The sequence below is a fragment of the Chinchilla lanigera genome, unplaced genomic scaffold, assembly GCF_000276665.1.
Source record: "Chinchilla lanigera isolate Chin_1 unplaced genomic scaffold, ChiLan1.0 scaffold00093, whole genome shotgun sequence".
Taxonomy (NCBI): Eukaryota; Metazoa; Chordata; class Mammalia; order Rodentia; family Chinchillidae; genus Chinchilla; species Chinchilla lanigera.
This window is the reverse complement of record NW_004955494.1, coordinates 7023518-7043116: the sequence shown is the minus strand read 5'-3', so window position 1 is coordinate 7043116 and position 19599 is coordinate 7023518. Positions and strand designations below refer to the sequence as shown.

Genomic DNA, 19599 nt, shown 5'->3' with positions numbered 1-19599 from the left:
TGATAAGCTCCTCCTCTCCTTTTCAGACCACAGAAAGTGGAGAGGGAGCTCTGGTGTTCTTTGTTTGTTTGTTTTTTTTGGTTTTTTTTTCTCCGGTACCGGGAACCGAACTCACGACCTTGCGCTTGCCAGGCAGGCGCTTTGCCGCTGAGCTAAATCCCCAGCCCTGAGCTCTGGTGTTCTTTATTATAAACTCACTGAAGGAATGTGCGTTTAGGTGGGGGACATAAGGTCACCGTTCTGGAGAACTCTGGGCTCTAGGGTCTCATAAGGGTTGTAGGTATAAATAGTGCCCATAAGAGAAACGAGAGTTGGAATCTCCCAGGTGTGTACACACACACACACACACACACACACACACACACACACACATAGAGTTTAACAGCTAACTTGTAGGCTTTTGAAACAGCCAAAACAAACTGCAGGGTGGTCTGTTCACGATGCCAAGAACAGCAGCCCAGGGAGAGTAAGATGGGGTGAGGAGTCCTTGGGGCTTGGTCCTGCCTGTCTGGTCTGAAGCTGCCTTACTTGTCCCTCCTGCCCTCCCGTCTTTCTCCCTACCTCCTTTGCCTTCTCCTTTCCTCTGCCTCTCCTTGTCCCTTCCTTTCTCTCCCTTTATCACCCCCGACCCCCTTCCCCTCACAGCCAGCTCTCCATGTCCTCATTTCCCTTTTACTCCTCAGCTCACTGACATCTGGCTTCTTTCCCCACCTTTGACCACTTTCCTTTGCCTGGGTCACTAGTAGCCACCTGGTCACCACACTGCACAGCTGCATTGCCCTCCTTATTTTGTGCCATCGTCCACTGCATTCATTATGGTAGTCACTCCCTCTTTCCCAAACCGTTTACCTGCTTGGGTAGAATTGGCACTGGTATGCCCAGATTTCCTCTTTCCTGTCTGACAGGAGCACAGGCGTGTTCTCCTCTCTTCTGAAGTCTACCTTAGATATTTGAGCTTAATCTTCATGTCCCTTGTTCCACTTTATACCTGCCAAGTGATTTCCACCCCTATGGCTTCCATTACTAAGGGGAAAAACGGAAATAAGGGCCCCTTTCTCAAGGACTGTTAGTAATTTCTAAAGACTGAGGATGTAACACAGTAGTAGAGAGCTTGCCTAGCCCTGGGCTCCATCTCTGTGGCCCTTCTGCAGGCCACAGACTCCAGGTGTATGCCATCAGCCTAAATATTCCTCTTGAGATTCACAGCCATTATCTCCAGTTAGACAGCTCAACCTCTATGTCAGCTTTTCCAAAAATCTCATTCTTTAACTTCTCCCTCTGTTTCCTTGGCTGTTAGAGTTGGGAGCCAGAGAGTCAGCTTGGTCTCTCTTACTAATGCTACCAAGACTCATGCAGTTACCTCTGAACGGCTCTCAGGCTGACCATTTCTCGGCTTCTCTGTCACTGTCATGTGAGGCCACTGTCGTCCTGGACCTCTCCTGGGTGCCGTAGAAATGTCCTACATTGTCTTCCTGCTTTTTCCTGTCCATCTTATTCTCCAATTTTGCATCCAGAATGAGTTTTAAAACTATAAATCCACTCACTTCACTTCCTGCTTCACATTCGGTAAAAGCTGCTCACTGCCTTTCAGATGATGTTCAAGCTCCTCCTCCGGCCTTGTAGAGCGCTTTGGCCTTCACCTGCCTGCCTCTCTGGCCTCCTTTGGCCTTCGTCAGTTACACCTACGGGCTCTGCGCTCCTGCCTCAGAGCGTCCCATGCACTGTCTTGTCTGGAAAACCTCCTTTCATCTGGTTTACTCCGGCTCACCCTTCAGGTGGCCACTTCATTGCCACCTCAGTGGGGAGCATTTTCTCCTTTAGACAGGCGAGCATTCCTAGCAGAAGCTGGGACTTCCCTGGTCGTACTCAGCTGTGAAGACTCCCTTGTCTTTTCCCTCTTGGGTCAGAACAGGCTGCCTCCTCTGCTGCTACGCCTTCAGCGTCTGGCCCAGTTCCTGGTGCCCTCGGAGTGGTTGGTAGATATTTCTTGACTGAGTGAATGACTTACTTGTTGAAATGTTCCAGGAAAATGAGGCTGGTGGAGGTGCCGATGATGGTGGTCAGGCCGCCGATAGTCGCAGCGTAGGATATGCTCAGGGAGAGACACTTGCAGACCATCTGGTCATGCTGGGATCGGTACTTTCTGTTCAGCTCCTGGTTCCTGGCGCCTCGGGTCAGGACTAGTGGCTTTTCCTACCAAAGGAAAAAACCCAGCTTGGGGTGTCCAGCACACAGAGCCCCAAGAGATGGGAGACACCACGGGGCAGAGGGAAGGTTTCAAGCTCTGGTGTCAGAAAGATAAATCCCAGTTTCTGCTATATGCCAACTGGGGCATGCCTTGAGATGCAGTTTCTGCTTCTGTAAAGTGGGGAAAACTATTTGCTTTGCCATATTGTGAAGAGTAAGTGAAGTAATAAATGTAGAGCACTTAGAGCATGTCCAGGTATTTAATGAATGGTGAGCTATTGCAATATTAGTGTTATTAATACGGACAACATGGTTTTTTACTTGAACTCCCGTGAAACTGGTTGCTCCCATTTGAACAAGCAGGAGATGGTCATTCTATGTGGGGTAAGAGCAGTGCTCTTTGGATTACAAAAGAACGTCACTTTCCTGGGAAGAAGGTTGAAATGTGTGATTCTCTGTTCCCTCTCTGGCCCACTCTCCTTCCTACCAATTGGCCTTTCCTCTACCTTTACCTCCCTTCCTACATATACACTTCAGCCTGGCCAGGGCCCTCTCAGGCCCTGCGTGGTCCAGACAGTGGGCTTTCCATGTCCCAGAGGTGCTGATCTCCAGTCTCAAGTGTGGACTAAACAAGCAAGTGCCCCTTGTGCATCCCAGGTCTGCCCACCCTCACGATTCTTCACAAGACACAGAGAATCCTGCACAAATGTTGACAGGTCAGGTCTTAAGAAAACCCACGAGAGAGAGACCACACTGTCACGTTTCTCGTCGCTCTTAACCATTGTCCTGAATTACAGGAGGGCCAGTGAGCAGACCCGAAGACACCACTGAGGGATCCCGAGGTCTCCCGTGATCCCCAGTGTATACAACATAAACGGAGCATGGACTTGGCATTCATCTGTTTTGTAACTGGAAGTCTGCCAGGTAGGGGGTTAATGGTCAGGGAGTTGGATTTGAATGAAGACGCTCCCCTTATGCGGTCTTCATTCTTGGCCCAGAGGTTCATCTCTCTGCCTCATTTACAGCCGTGGTATAGTACCAGGAAAATCTTTGCTTATGCAGAAAAGCAGCTGCTGCACAGTCAGTCTCGGGATACTAAAGTAAAATACTTGCAGTGTCCTCTGAGAAGGACCCTGAACCCCTCTGATCTAGACCAACTTCAGCATTTGTAGTTGAAGGAACTGAGGCCCAGGCAGTGGAACATGGTGCTGAAGCAGAGTGAGCTAGATGCTTGGTCACTGTGGCATATGCACGGCAGAAGTGTTTGTAAGTAAAGAGTACCTGGGAACAGCTTACCAGCCTGACGCCATCAGCGTCAGAACCCATGCCCCTGGGAAGCGCCAGGCACGTTAGTTATGTAGGAAACAGGGCCAGAAGGTGGGATTCTGTTACCTGCAATGGCTGCTGCTTCTTGCCTTGGTGTCCATTTGCTGTCCTGATGGGCTTGGTGATCATGGGCACACCATTCAGGTTCTGTCAGGACAGAGTTGTACACTGTTAGGGAGAGGAAGTGGTGACCCAGGTGCCTGGGGAAGCATCCCCTGACCATCCCAGGGCCACCCCATGGCCCGGCACTAGGGGACTTAGAGACCAGAAGCCAGAGAGGGTGTGAACTGAGAACACTGCCTAGGCCTGTCTCATCTGCACAGCTCCTGTCCACTGGTGTTAAACACCCACCCCGGAAGACTCTCAAAAGCTGATAAACATGACTTTGTTCTTCTAGAAGAGCCTGACTTTCCAGGACTTCACTAGTATGAAGGACTCTTATTTTTTTTATCACAGAGAAAAAGTTTTTTAAACCCACTACTGTAAAGTCCACAGTTTTACTGGCCTTTTGCATTCCTCACAAAGACACCTAAAACTGGCTTTGGAGGGCAGGGTCGGGTTTGAGCAGCAGCATGTGGTTGAATTTTGCTCTCCCCACAAATATGTCCCTTTTGGTAGTAAACTCTATAAAGGAATCCCTACTGACAAGAATCCTAAATTTTAACTGGGTGTGGTGATGCATGCCTGTAATCCCAGCACTTGGGAGGCTGAGGCAGGAGGATCTTTGTGAGTTGGAGACCCCGCCTGGGCTACAAAGTGAGCTCAAGACCAGCCTGAACTGTATAGTGAGACCCTGTGTCAAAAAGACAAAAAAAAAAAAAAAAATCCTGAGTTTGAATCTGTGGCTCTTGAAATCTGGATGACTAACTCTTTGGGTCTCCATAAAAAAGGTTAACTTGTATTTTATGTGGCTAAACCCAGTACCTGGAGCACGTGTTCAGACCTACCCAGGCTCTTGCCAGGAGCCTGACCAGCCCTTCCATGTCCAAGCTGTGTGAACCCTCTCCACCTTTACATCCATGGAAGCTGCTGAGTGTAGGACAAGCTGCTGGGCATCTTGGGCCCTGAGTTGGCTTGAGGGACTTTCAAGTGATCTCAAAGCACAGGAAAAACCCAGGGCCGTACCTTGTGCATCAGAGAAGCGAAGTCTGCCGCCGACATGCTGGAATGAAGCAGAGGAAACAGGGAAACTAGGGGACCAGATTTCATGAGACGACCTCTCTCTTCCCAAGTGTAGTGTTTGCTGTAAGGGCTTAAACTATTGGATCCAGTTTCTAGGCTACAAAGAGGACCAGTCGCATCCTAACCTTCCTGGCCTTTTCAGTGCTGTGGGGATTCACGGAGCCATGGGGCTTGCTGCCTCCTGAGGCAGGGGCAGCTGGCTTCCTTTGAAGCAACAGTAACACTCAGTAACATTGAACAGGCAGGGCTTATTAGGTGCTGAGCCCCTAAAGATAGACTTTATACCTTACTACACTGTTAATCCCCAGGAGAGATCCATGCTGCAGGTGTTGCTACCTCCATCTGCATCTAATTAGCACTGAGATGTTAGTGGTGGACTGACAGGAGCCACTTGGTCTTACTGGAGACCCCTGACTTCATCCTCACCGTCTAGCAAATGCCACTTGTGGTGTGCTGATCTGGGGGGACAGGAGCAGGGAGGGCCTGCACTGTACCCAGGGAGACACAAGAGAGAATGAGAAGATGTGGGGGAATTCCGGGCAGCAGCTGCACCTCTAGGGCACAGTTACTGCACATCCGCGTACCTGTGGAACCCCACTGTGAAGACAGGGGAAGATGAAAACTACTGGAATTACCAGCTCCCTGAGTGTTCAGTGGGTTTTTCAGTGTCTTAGTGGTGAGGACAGTGGTTGCCCCCAGCCCGCCCACTGTGGAAAGAGACGAGAGTGCTGGACACACATGCAGAATGTGGCTCCCACAGGGGAGGCCGGGGTTGACGGGTGTGTGTGCAGTGTCCTTTTTAGGAGATACCGTATGTTTCCCTCCCTTCCCAAACTGGCTGCACAGAGCGGTCAAGATGCCCTCAGCCTGCAAGGAGCCCCTGGGCCCGAGAAGAACCCCAGGCAGCCGTGCTCCTTCCGCACAGGATGCTAGGGCAGCTCCAGCTTCTGCCTTGGAGTACAGGCCACTACTTTCATGTGGAAAGAGCAAAGGCAAGGAGCTGCTACAGTGCGGCCAGAGAGGCCGGAGCAAGAAAAGACCCACAGCGCAGGAGCAGCGGGAGCTTTCAGGGTGGGGACACGGGGAAGGATGGGGCTAGAGCCACCTGCAAAAGGCCCTGCCCAAGAGGCAGAGATGGCCAGGAGCCTCTCTGGATGGAGAGGCAGCCACTGAGAGACACAGTGCCAGGAGGACATGGATCGCCACCAAAGAGCACAGTCCGTCCTTGTGGAGGGGACGCTTCACAGTGCCCCGAGGGAAAGACCTGGGGTCTGAAACACGGAGGGCCCCAAGCCCAAGCTCCAGGAGCTCCAGCCCAGATACTGTGTGCACGCAACAGCCTTGGTCCCACCTCTGGAGAAGTCCAAAGCAGCATGGTGAGTGGGCAGTGGGGAAGGGGACGTGACGTGTGTGAGGTCGCCTCCCACCCGGCTCATCTCATTGTCCCCTCCAAGAGGAAGTTGGTGGGCACAAGCGGAGGCGCAGAGGCCGTGGACGAGAGGCTGGAGTTCTGCTGTAAGTCTGGCCTGAACTTTGGAGCGTGAGAACAGGAGGACCGTATCTGAATGGAACCAGAAGAGCTACCGTGCCTGAAGACAGTGTGATGAGAAAAATAAAGCTGTTTCCTTATGGCTTCCTTCTGCATCTATCCCCTTGCATATGGTGATTCATTCAGTCAGTGTGAAATACCCATTATTTATGAAAAAGACAAATTGCAGAGACCAGCTCCATGATAAATGCAGCATTGAGATGTGCAGTATTTATCACAGAATACCTTGAAGATCACATTTGATATGCAGTCTTCAAAAGAGATCAGCTGTTGATAGATCCACCTCACGTGAATGGCCGTGACTGTACTCTCCCAGATTCTCCTGGGAGCGTACACGACCATCATTTGGCTGTGTCACCCACTGTCCCCAGTCCCCTGCCTGTCACCTGATCTTTCTCTGCTATTATAACAAGACCAGAGCTGGTCAGAATATAGCGTGTATTTATAAAATGTTTTGTGATTCTCCAGGAACCTCTAGTGACATCTACCCTGTGAGCGTTTTTCTCCTAAGAGAGTCACTGATTTTGATGGATTTTACTTGGAAGCTATATGGAGAGTTCCTGCATCCACCCAGATGGGTGTTGGTTTTTCTATTTCTTTATCACCACTGCAGCGATCTGGGGTTAAGGGGACCGTCTTGAAGATCTTGGCAGGTGGCTCCTAAGGATGGAGACAAGACTGGGCTGAGCCTGGTCCGAACGTCTGCGAGGGCTGTGTGTGGCCCCATCTTTCCTGATCTCCCCAGTGGGCCCTGGGAGGCTCTGGGGAGGGGAGAGTTGTACTTACTCTTCATTGACAAAGATGAGCTCCAGAGGAGGTTGGCTGGTATTGACATCAAGATCTATAGTGGCAAAGGAAAGCAGGAAGGGAGATGTGGAGCTGGAGCTGGCATGTGGGTGGGAGAGCGGTCCAGGGGTTCAGGGCTGGGGCAGAGGCTGGGCTGGAGGATGGTCCCCTTCTCTCTGCCCTGGAGGTTGAAAGGGGCTTCGTAGTAACCTGTGGGCATCTGGGGGCCAGGAGCAGTGGCGGGGGCGCCCATCAGTGAACAAGAATGGGCAAGAGTCAGGGATGGGGACAAGGGAGCTGCAAGGTACCGGGCTGGCGTGGGCAAGAGGGGAGCAAGGGCCGGGGCAGGCACTGTGGGGCCGGGCACCGAGCTGGGCAGTGTCACAGGGAAGACCGGCAGGGGACCCAGGGAGAAGCAAACTGTAAACTGTACTGTACTGATGGGCTCGGCCTCTTCGGCGCTGGAGTTGCCCGCCACGAGCTGCTCCTCCTCGGCACTGCCCAGCTCCTGCAGCACAGCCTCCACGATGGGCATCACCATGGCGGTGGTGGAGGTGTTGGACAGCCACATGGACAGCATGGTGGTGCAGCACATGAAGCAGAGCAGCAGCCTGCAAGGCAGGGGCCAGCGTGGTGCCGCAGAAGGCCCACCTCCCGGGGCCCCGTGGGGCCTCTGGGGTCTCCTGCCCACCCGATGGTGCTTCACTAAAGAACCGTGGCTGGCATGCATCTGCCCAGCGCTTGGCGCACCCTAAGCATGAATTCACTATCTGTGCAATGAGTGAACTGCACTGCATGAGCTATGTAGCCAGGAAAGCCCTTCCTTTGGCAAACAGTAGCTTTGCTAGAAGGGCCACAGGGTGTGGGCTTGCTCCTTCCTCTCTCTCTGGACCTCAGGTGATGGCGTCTCTTGTGCATGAGGGAATTCTTCGTCAGCAGTTCCCTGAGCTCCAGGACGCTCTGTGCTTTGCAGCCAGACACCACAGTCATTAGCAAATAGATTAATGTCAGGGCCCCCCAGTTCTGCCGCCTCCTCATCCTACTGTCAGCGTGCCGAACGTCATGTCCTCAAGTCACAGAAGTGTCCCCCATTGCCATGTGTGTGCACTCGTGCAGGTGGGATCTGGAAGAGTCCATGCTTGGGAGAAAACATGACCAGAAGTAACCTTCGAATTATTTCCCTTTGACTTTGAAATACTGTGCAGTGTGTGCTTGGATCGATGTGTGCCTAGTTTTCATAAGATAAGCCAAAATAAAGACTATCGCTACTCCAGCACACTTGTAATCCCAGTACTCTGGTAGGCTGAGGCAGGAAGATCACGAGTTTGAGCCCAGCCTGGGCATCTTGGTGACAGCAAGAACCTGTCTCATAATTAATGAGTGAATGAATAAATTAAGGGAATGAATGAATAAATAAATGATGTCGCTTACTGCAAAGGCCCTGGATCCAGTCCCCAGGACTGCAGAGAAAACCCGCCCATGTTTATCACTTTAGGTGACTTTGCGCAGTTCAGGCCCTGGACGTTTGTTGTGTGGGTTGTGTTGGAGCGGGGCTCCGTCCTGGTGGCATTTTGTATAGGCTGATGGTGGTGTGAGTGTGCTGTGAGGAAGTGCCACTGTGTGCCTAGGACAGCGGTGGCGAACCTACGGCACTTAATGTTGCAGCGGGCTGTTTGTATGACCGAAAGCTCTGTATGACTGAAAGTTTGCCGTCACTGGCCTAGGAGATGGAGGGTGGGTACAGGGGATTGCTGGCGACGGGGTGGAACAAGCAGTCGTCAGCAGCCCACTTGACAGACTGGAGGACAGAACTCACTTGGAGGCATCCATGTGTCTAAATGACATGTTGCGAGAGAGAGATGTTTTTTTTTTTGTACCGGGAATTGAACTTGGGACCTTGTGCTTGCCAGGCAGGTGCTTGTGCCACTGAGCTATATCCCCAGCCCAACATGTTGAAAACTGAGAGGTTAGGGTTGATTCATGCTGTGGCTCCCCAAGGAGTCAGGGCAGCTGTGTAAAACTCAGCGAGAACTAAGAGCCAAGGGTGTCAGAGGGAGGACAGAGGAAGGTGCTGAAGGGTCCACGCTGGCCTTCCCACTCCTGCTCTGTGGCTGGGACTCTCACTGCTCTCGGTGACAGCAGAGGGAGAGAGGGAGCAACTGGGACCTGGCAAATCCGACAGGTCTCTCAGGTCTGTGGCCCTAAGCGATGTCAAGACCTTACGGTGGACGGATGGGAGGAAACATCTCCATCTTGCCTCCGATTTCGTGTCCAGCCCATGTCCTAACATCCAGGAAAGGGGGTGGGAACCACTTCTGTGGACCCATAAGGTGCTCCCTGGTGAATCCCTGTGATGCTTCACGTGCTGTCCTTGAGGCTGGCTGGGCCGATACAGTGGCTCTGATGGTAAGGGCCCTGCCACTGCTCACCTGTCCCAGTGGGGATCGCCCCTGGAGGGGAGGTGGGTGCTATCCCGTGCCCACCACAGAGCACCCAGCTAAAGTGATGCCCCGCCATGACGGGACACGCGGGGTCGGCTGCATCCTGGCAGCGGGGAAGGCCCTCGTGGACTCACATGCCGGGCTTGGCTCCGGCCATCAGGACCATGCGCAGAGCAATGCGCTTGTGCAGGTTCCACTTCTCCACGGCCGCCGCCACGCAGATGACGCCCACCAGCAGCAGTGTGGTGTTCTTGAAGTACTCAGCAGCCACCTGCGGGAGGCCAGGCAAGTCAGGCTCCAGGCCCAGGGTCCGGCGCCCAGGGAGGAGGTGCCACGCCTGTGACACTGGGGCTGGGATACAGAAGCTGGCAAAGAGCCAGCAGGGAGGCACGGCTTCTTAAAACAACCCCTTCCCTGAAAATAAGACCTAGCCAGAAAGTGATCAGCCTTGAAAACTAGAGCTCAAAAGTGCCAGCCCCACTGGCCCGTTCCTGCCTCACCTGCCATCACTGTCCTCCTGCTTGGTGGCTGCTCTGTAAGGCGGGTGAGGCAGAGGCTGATGGGGCTGGCATTTTTGATCTCTAGTTCCCAAGGCTGAGTATTTTCCAGCTAGGTCTTATTTTCAGGTAAAGACAGCCGGTTATGTATTTTCATTTCTTTTTTTGAGGTGCTGAGGATCCAACACGGGGCCTTGCACCTGCTAGACAAGCGCTCTACCACGGAGCCACACCCCCAGCTAAGACAGCTGCCTATTTTAGAATAATATGGAGCTACTGAGCACCTATTCTGGCACTATGCCAGCTCTTCACAAAAATTATTTCTTTTATCCAGCTGATAACCTCACAGGGTAGATGGCCCCTTCTGCTTTTCAAAACAAAACCACTGCATTAAAAATCAAAACAGATACGATTTTCAAGAATAAAGATATAGCCAGGAATAATGGCATAGGCTTGTGATCCCAGCTACACAGTAGGCTGACACAGAAGAATCGAAAGTTTGAGGTCAGCTTGGGCAATTTAGTAAGACACTGACTCAGAATAAAGGTTGAAAAATAAAAAGGGCCGGGAATATACCTCCGTGTTGCCAAGAGTTAAATTCCCAGCACTGGGGAAAAAAAAAAAAAAAAAAAAAAGAATGTTTAATTTTATATGGATTGAATTTTATATTGATTTTTAAAAAATTAAATAAACCCTAGGTTTGTCTCCAAATCTTACTCTCAATGCTTTTAGAAAATTTCAGAAAAGGTATTTATTTCTGTTAGATGATGAATACATGCTCAGTATGAAAAACTTCAAAATATAGAAAAATTTAAAGGCAAAATTACACTTAACCCTGCTATTGCTTATATCTTGATATAATGTCTTCCATTCCTGTCAGGGTGGCTGCGTACACTGGTAATCACAATACATTCGCAGGCAGGACGGATTGCAAGTTTAAGCTCAGTATGGGCAGTGTAGTGATTTAGCAAGACCCCATCTCAGAGAATAAAAAGTGGCCAAGCATGGTGGCTTATGCCTATGATCCCAGCACTTGGGAGGTTGAGGCAGGAGGGTTGCCATGAGTTTGAGGCCAGCCTAAGCTATATAGTGAATTTAAGGCCAGCCTAGAATAATATAGTAAAACCTTGTCTCAAACAAACAAACAAACAAACAAACAAAAAGCCCTGAGGTTGTAGCTCAGTATGAAGGCCCTGAGCACAACCTCCAATATGCAGAAAAAAAAAGAGAGAGAGAGAGCTAATTTCTTCAGTTCTGTTTTTCCCTGTGTCTACATAGATGCATAACTGGATTTATATAGTATGTAGTTTTATATCTTGCCTTTCCCCCCACTGAAATCATACCCTAATCATTTATTTATGAAATTTAAATTTATCGTGAAAATTCATTTTTACTAGCAGTACCATAGAATTTATTTGACCATTTTCCACTTGTTGAATATTTAAGTTGATTTAAAATTTTTTTCTCTTTTTTCTCTTTTTAAAAAAATGTTTCAGAAAAAAAAAGTATTTTAGACAAGGTCTTGCTCTTGTAGCCTAGGTTGGTCTTGAACTCAAGATCCTCTTAACTCAGCTTCCTGAATGCTGGTATGATAGGAGTGTGCTCTATTGCTGGCTACATTTTTCCTTTTTGTTTTTCTTTTTTGCTTCTATGAGTGGAGCAAAGAATAATTTTCTGCATAAATTATTATCCTTAGGCTAGCGTTCTTAAAGGTGTTTTTAAAACTTGCAGTACATATTTTTAATGTTTACATTTTAATTTTTGGGGGGGGGGTTGTTTTTTTTTTCCGGTACCAGGGATTGAACTCATGACCTTGCACTTGCCAGGCAGGTGCTGTGCCGCTGAGCTAAATCCCCAGCCCCGATGTTTACATTTTAATGATAAGAAAAACAAACATGAACAAAATAGTGAAGGAAAGTACTATATGTATAGTAAAACCTTGGATTGCGGGTAACTTGTTCTGCCAGTGTTCCACAAGACAAGCAAACCTTTCTAATAAATTGTAGCTTGATAAACAAGTAATGTCTTGCAATGTGAGTCAAACATGATATAGAACGTCATATGGTCACAACTGAGCCGGTGGTTCCCCTCTGTCTCTCTCACTGTGGGTTTGTGGGTGATTATCTCTCAACAGCAGGAGGTTGTGGAGGAGATCTCATCTGCAAAGGAGGAGCAGAAAAAGGCAGAGGAGGCCTTCACTTCAAATGAGATTAGGAAGATGTGTCAAGTGTGGGAAACTACAAAATTTTGTAGAAAAGCACCAGTGAATAAGGCTGTAGCAGTGCAAGCGATAAATCTGTTGAATGCTAATCGTCACATTCTCATGAAAGCCTTCAAAGGAGGCAGAAGCAAGTGTCATTGGATAGGTTTCTTGTTAAAGTTGCACAGAAAGGAAAATAGTCCATTGAGCCGATAGATAGCAGTGATTCCGTTAGTGATGGTGAAAGTCGTCCTACACAGTGACTCGCCTCTGTCTCCCTCACACCAGCCACAAAGGTTTTCAAAGGTAAGTGCATGTACTTACTTTTCTTTTTATTTTGTATTTTCTTGATTATTTTGGGTTATATTACAGTACTGTAATCATTTTATATGAATATTTTTTGATTGTGTAATGAATCATTTGAATTTCCATTATTATAGGAAACTTGCTTCGATATACAAGTGCTTTGGATTATGAGCATGCTTTGGGGATGAATTATGCTCACAAATTAAGGTTTTTACTGTATGTTAAAAGGTGGCATTAAGGGAAGGAAAGAACGATCCGATTATACGTAGTTGGTGGAAGCCTGTTCTGGAAACGGAGCAACAGGAGCAGGCTCTGGGGTCTGCTGTTTTTGCTGAGACCTGAAAGTGGAGCAGCATTCTGGGCTGAGGAAGAAGCAAGTTTAGCCCTGGAATCTGTTCTAAGAAAAGGAAGAAGATCATCGTGGTCAGAGAGGGGCAAGTGAAGAGAATGATACGAATGTCTTAAATCCTCAAAGTATTTTAAAACATTTAAAAATAATTCCAAGGAGATTTTAAAGTTTCAAGCAATTCGAAAAGTGAAAATAGTACAAAGAATACCTGTACATCACCGGGCCACATTTTTGCTCTGAGCCATTTGAGGGTAGCTATATTTTGGCCCTTGCCCCCTAAATAGTAAAACATATATTTATTTCCTAAGCATCTGGACTTTCCTCTTATGTAACTACAATATCAGATTTAAACCTCTTTCCTTTTTAATGATGAAGAAATTGAGACATAAGCCCATTAAAGAGATTTTTATATTATAAATCTTCCCTCATTTATATAATTCCTTCACTTGGACATCCTGCTTTCCTCTCTGGCTGTACATTCAGGTCACACTTCAAGGCCCATTGCCCTCCTGAAAACCTTCCATGGCTCCAGCCTCTGATTCCAGAACATTCCTCATGGACGCTTAGTTCCACACTCCACAGAGAACTTGGGAAGTGCTTGACTCTTGCTTCTTGCTTGCTTATTTTTTGTGTTTATTGCCCTTGCTCTTGTCTTTCAACTATATTTTAGGTTCCTTTCTGTATCTCTTAACACTTGACAGAGTAATTTGCCAAAGTAGATGTTTCATAAATATTTTCCAAGTACATGAGAATTGCTCCTAACCAGAGGAAGCATGAAAGAAATTGACAGGAAAGTTTAACTATTGAAAAATTCCTCTAAAAGAGAGAAAACAAGAACTTTTTTTTTAAATTTTGAGACAGGGTCTTGCTATGCAGTTCAGGCTGGCCTCAAACTCATGGTGATCCTCCTGCCTCAGCCTCCCGAGTGCTGGGATCGCAAGCATATGCCACCATGCCATGCCAGGCATAAGAATATTTTTAACTGCAGGAAAAATAAAAAAGTTCAACAGGAAAGGAAATATAAATATAATAAAACACGGGCATTTGAAGTAAGTAATATTCACATAATCATACTAGTGTTACATTTTGATTATCAAATAACAGTTCTGACATAACTGCATTGTGAGGGCAGAGGGGGCAGGGGAGGATATAAGGAGATAAAATCTTCATCTGCTATCCTAGGAAGTCAACTGATAATGTCTAAATTAAGTGATTACTTAAGGGCTAATATAAGAATGTCATAAGGAAACATGGAGCCTCATGCCCAAAGCAGCCATCAGAGTTAGAAGTTATTCTTCTCTCTAAATTATTTGTGCTTTGGGTGTCTCAGGTAAGAGAGGGGGAAGGGAGGGAGGGGGAGGTAAAGAGAGGGAAGGTGCGTCGCGCACTGGCTCCCTCAGTGGGTGTAATCACCGTGCATTGCAGACAGAGACTAATAAACAAATGAAAACAAAATTACCGAGTCTGAGGTGGGCAGGGGGAGGAGCAGGACTCCTGGTTTTTCATTATCAGCTTTTCACTATTATTCAGTTTTTAAACTTTGTGCAATGACACTTTAATGACATGAAAGCCATGATAAAGACAGCCGGCCCCGTTTCTCCCTCCTGTCTCTTGCCCCGTGACGGTTTCTCCGCACCTGGATGATGAGGTGTGTGGAAGGTCCTTCTGCCCTAGGTAAGCTGGTCCTTGTCCGCAGGTGCACTCCTCGGCTGCCAGGAACCCCTGGGGCACAGAGGCCTTTATCCTCCCATCTGCTGAGGAGGGAGCCCCATGGCAGCAGAGACAGGGTATTCTTGGGGTCGGTCCTGTTACCGGTGCCAGTACTTTCCCAGTGCCTGGGGGAGGTGGGGCTCCTTCTGGGTTCTGCTCCACACGAAGGGCGTGGGACACAGGCGAGAGCCCTCTGCAGGCCAGTCAGGCCCTCTTCATTCCGCATTCGCATCTCCTGTGAGCTCACGGCAGTCCTCACTTCACAGATATGGAAACTCAGAGAGGCCAGGGAGCCTTCCCAAGGTCACGGTGCAGGGCGGAGGCAGGATATCAGTGCAGGTGGTCAGCCCCAGAGCTACCTGTGCCAGGCCACATGGGCGCGCCAACTGCAAACCAGCTGGGGCCAGGATTTTCTGGCATGGGCTGGCACACATTTCGGATGTCCTTTCACAGCCCTGACACTGGCCCTGAATGTCCAGGCCTGGGCCAGCAGAAAGCCCGGCTTTGTTGAGGTTGCCTCTCCAAGCTGTTCTAGCGTTCAGTGGGCGTGGGTCTCTTTGAATGCCCTCGCTGCCCTCTGGGAAGTGTTGCCCTGGAGGAGACAGCCTGGGGCTCAGGGTGGGGGTTGCGATTGCTGAGGTAGCAGAGTCAACTGGGGTCCCCAGAGCCAGCCCCATCTTGGCCGTGTGAGCCCAGGCCAAGGGCTTCATTCATCTCATCTTTTTGATCCCTACCCTGTGAGGCGGCTGCAGAGATGAGAGGGCATGTGCCAACCCAGTGGGCGTGGCCTGCACACTGCCAGCCAGAACTTTGGTGCCATTTCCTGTTGCTAAGTGCCAAGCACAAGGCCTACCCCGTCCGGGTCGCTGGCGCAGAGTGAGCACACACACCGCACCGCCAAGGGGCTGCCTTTCACTGTGTGAGTTAAGACTGTGCTCAGCTGTTTCTTTGTTTTTTCATTTTTGTCTTTTTTTGAGACAGGGTCTCGCTATGCAGTTCAGGCTGGCCTTGAGCTCACTTTGTAGCCCAAGCTGGTCTCAAACTCACAATGATCCTCCTGCCTCAGCCTCCCGAGTGCTGGGATCACAGGCGTGCACCACCACACCTGCCTCAGCCATTTATTCGTTAGTTTTCTAGACTGTTGATTTTTCCTTCACAATAAAACCTTGCTTATTCAGAATCCCTCAAGGACTGCTGGCTTGAGGGTTATCTTTATCATTTTTTACTACATGCTGCATGCGTCCTGCCTTTGTTAAGAGCCCAGCCAGCCTCCAAGGCTCTTGCCGGACACTCGGCAACTCCCCAATCCACCATAGTCCAACAGCTCCGATGTGGCCGGTGCTGGTGGTCCAAGCTGCTGGTCACTCTGACTCTGCATTTCATGGCATTTTGGTCTTGTTCTTAGGCCACTGCGCTCTCCTATCAGAGCACCTGCCATTAGCCCTCCCCGTCTCTAATATCCTGTGACTAATAATCTGTGACTTGGGAAACCAGATAAACGAGCTTGTTAGCGTTATTTGTAAAGAGAAAGTAGATTCTGTATGGGTGCTGCTGCGGGAGTAAGTGTCTATTTTGTGACAGTGGTGGCATTTTGATTGGTTTTTCTACCTTTCTGCTCGAGGGTTTTCCTCGGTGTGCCAGTCACTGAACTCAGAGGACAGGTATTTGGGGACTATGCTTTAGAAGAGATGGGCTCATGGAAGCTGCCGTACAAAGGCGTCAGGTACAGCAATGGAGAACCCGGGCCGTGGGATCACACAATGGCCGGACCCCAGATGAGTTGTGTGCTACTGCGTGAGCTAATGAACCTCGGCACCCCGGCACTCCAGTCTTTCAGATGGCAGTGGCAATAATGCATAGCTCATTTAATCCATCGTGTTGCCTTAAAATAACCCAGGTGGACTCTTAGAACAGTGCTCAGCACACAGGAAGTGCACACAGGAAGCGCCTGGTCAATGTTAGCATCAAAGGAGAAAAGATTGAGCTACGGGCTGAGACTGAGGGTTAGGAGTCAGCTCTGCTGGCACGAGTGAGTGAGAGGACCAAGAAGACAAAACAACAGGAGGAAAAAGGCTGACCTGAAAGCTGACTCTGCCAACTCCTCCAAGTTTTCCAAAGCAAAGGGTGACTGCCTTCTGACTTGACAGGATTTAGGGGCAGGGAGGGCGGAGTGCTGGTGACTGTGGTCTACTAACTAACTAGTCCTTCATCAGGGAACTGCAGGTGGCATTAGCTGGTGAGGAGTGTTAACGAGCATTACTTTCTTTGGACACAGAACTATCGATTGCAATCTCTCTTTATCAGCATGGCCACTTTCTGGAGTTTCAGTTACCCAAGGCCAACTGTGGCTGGAAAATAGTAAATGGAAAATTCCAGAAATAAATAATTCCTAAATTTTAAATTGCAGAAATAAATAATTCCTAAATTTTAAATTCCTAAATTTTAAATTCCTAAAAATTTAATTGAGCACCGTGAGAAAGCTCGAGTCATTTCATGCCATCCCGTTACAGACGTGAATCATACCCTCCTCCAGCGTATCTACTCTTTATACCCTACCTTCCCACCAGTCATCCAGTAGCCGTCTCAGCCATCAGAGCCTGTCATGGTGCCACAGTGCTTGTGTTCGTGAAACCCGTATGTTAACTAATAATGGCTCCAGGATGCAGACGAGGCACCAGGGCACACACCGTGGAAGGACAGGCTAGCTTCGGTCCTGCGTGGCAATACTGCAGGGCATATAGGAAGAAGCAATATATACGTAGCACTTGGTACCACTTTTGATTCCAGGCTTCACTGGGGCTCCTGGAACATATCCCCAAGGGTGGGGGGACATCACTGTAGAGTACACTTTATTTTTTAATAAAAGTGTTTAGGGCTGGGGCTTTAGCTTGGCACAGCACCTGCCTGGCAAGCGCAAGGTTGTGAGTTTGATTCCCAGTACCGGAAAAAAAAACTAAAAAAAAAATAAATAAAAGTTTTTAGCTGAGCATGATGATGCACACCCTGTAATCCCTGCTGAAGCAGGAGGAACACCCTGAGTTCAAGGCCAGCCTGGGCTACATACTGAGTTCAAGGTCAGCCTGGACTACATAGTGAGATCCTGTCTCAAACTACCCTCCTCCCCACAAAAGAGGAAAAAAAATGTTTTTAAAATGGGAAGGGGTGTTTGAGACTTTATTTCTGGAAGTTTAAGAATGGAAATGTGGATGCTAACCTCCGCTTTCTAGTTTTCACACGAAGATGTATGATTTGTCTTCCCTGGGCCATCTAAACAGAGGGGAAACAAAGACAGGACAATGCTTCATTCTTGCTGATAAACTGGGTGCAGGGACAGGCACTGCCACACCTAGAGTCCTCCCAAATTCCCCCACATGGGGTTTCTGGTGCTGTCACTTTTCAGATGAGCCAGTGGCAGTCCGGGGCCGATGCAGAACCTGCTTAAGACCAGTCAGTGAGAGGGCTGGACTTGAACTCAGTTCTCCCTCTGTCCTGACCCACTCTGCGCTCTCACTGCACTTGCCTATGGTGGTACCAGGAATCCTCTCCCTCCTCTAGGCTGGAGAGAGGCAGGCTGTGTCATGTGACTGCGTCCACTCTCCTGACAAGGCACTTGGTGGCATGGGTGAGACCCACCAGAAATGCAGTGGACTATGCGAGGGCCGCTCTCCCTTCAAAGAGTGGGAGTGTTGAGGCCCTCGAGGGGCCGGTGGTGGTTTCTGACAGTGGACCCAGAAACTCTGGGTTCATCTAAACAATTTTGCAGTGAAATCCTATAAACTCTAGGAGTCAGCCTCCTTTTGGCTCTGAGCTAAGTCTGGACAAGTCCAACGACCCACGTGGCGTCCACAGGGTAAACCAAAGCCAGCCTCTGCCTCTCCGCCTTTCCCTGGCAGTAGAGATGCCCTTTTGGCCAGGGCAGTGCCCTGCGTGAGCCTGGATGCCCCCTCATCACCTGATTTACATCTGGAGGTCAGAGGTTTCCAAACCACACTCCCTGCCTCAGAAAACTTCAGGGGCTGCTGTGGAAGGGATCAGGAAGTACGGGTCCAGGTAGCCGGCCCCGGGGGCCCCCAAGCCTGCCTGATTTGAGTAGGACTTGCCTTTCCATCTGTTTTGCATATGGAGTCTCCTGAGATTAGGTTTAAAGTAAAGTTGGTTTTGCTTATAAAAATTCCTTGCAAACCCTACCTAAAGAAGTTTAAAGCAGAAAGACTCAGATGGGCGCCCACCTGACCCTGAAGCTGGCCCACTTCCTGTGTGGCTGCGGACCCTGACTCAGCCCCCCGCTGGCGTCTGTCCTGGGGTGGTGTGAGCTGTGCGGATGTGGATGTGGGGAGGCCGGGGCTGTGCCTGGGTGGCGGGGGTCACGGGCAGGCTGGGCCCAGGGAGGTGCGGGCCTGGAATGCAGTCCACATTCCCAGTGGGCCCATGTGCAGGAGGGGCAGCCTCTGCGGGGAGTGGGGGCCAGAAGGGTAGCGTGAGAGTAGGCTATGAAACCCCCTCCTGGTTCAACAAATAGCGAAAGTGGGGCTCCAGGCAATGGACAGGTGGCCAGCGGGTCAGAGAGGTCAGGAGCCAACAGGGAAGCGGGTTCGTGACATCAGAGGCCCTCTCTTATCCCAGCAGGAGCTGCCTCCGGCCCTCTCTTGCCCCGGCAGGAGCTGGAATCCAAGTGAGCCTGACCCGGCAGCCCCACAGTGAAAGGCCACCGAGACAGCTGGCTGAGTGTGTGTGTGTGTGGCGGAGTGGGTAGACATAGGGAGCACATGTCATTGCTACCAAAAGTAGCTCTGGACCCTGGGCTGTTCATAAACTGTGCATTCAAACAATGCTTCTCAACCCCTCTGCCACCCCAAGCCCTTTTGTGTGCACCTGCCTGCCTCTCCTATAGGCAGGATCTCAGCTAACTGCATGGACACAGCCATTGTGCCTCGGCCATCCACACATTAGAAGGGGCCTAGAGGACCCTGGAGGCAGACACAATGGTAGCAACAGAATCAAAATGAAAATCCTAATGAAACAAAAACCAAAACCTAAAATCCAGAGCCCTATGTATCAGCAGAGGA

General features: G+C 49.6%; 1 protein-coding gene and 1 long non-coding RNA gene across 3 annotated transcripts in view; one reads left to right on the top strand and one right to left on the bottom strand.

The window, feature by feature from the left end:
- Positions 1-19599, bottom strand: part of Slc13a4 (solute carrier family 13 (sodium/sulfate symporter), member 4) — a 44191-nt gene that overhangs the window by 14651 nt on the left and 9941 nt on the right. For both annotated transcript variants that reach the window (XM_005405472.2, XM_013505027.1), the window contains 6 exons: positions 9606-9742; positions 7469-7641; positions 7031-7085; positions 4639-4675; positions 3580-3660; positions 2009-2193 (listed from right to left, as the gene is read on the bottom strand). In XM_005405472.2, the coding sequence (XP_005405529.1) occupies positions 2009-2193; positions 3580-3660; positions 4639-4675; positions 7031-7085; positions 7469-7641; positions 9606-9742 (668 nt within the window). The remainder of the gene's footprint in view (positions 1-2008; positions 2194-3579; positions 3661-4638; positions 4676-7030; positions 7086-7468; positions 7642-9605; positions 9743-19599) is intronic.
- On the top strand, positions 2792-3081 carry LOC102008867. Its single transcript, XR_264117.2, has 2 exons — positions 2792-2903; positions 2985-3081. It is a non-coding gene; the product is annotated as an uncharacterized LOC102008867 (long non-coding RNA).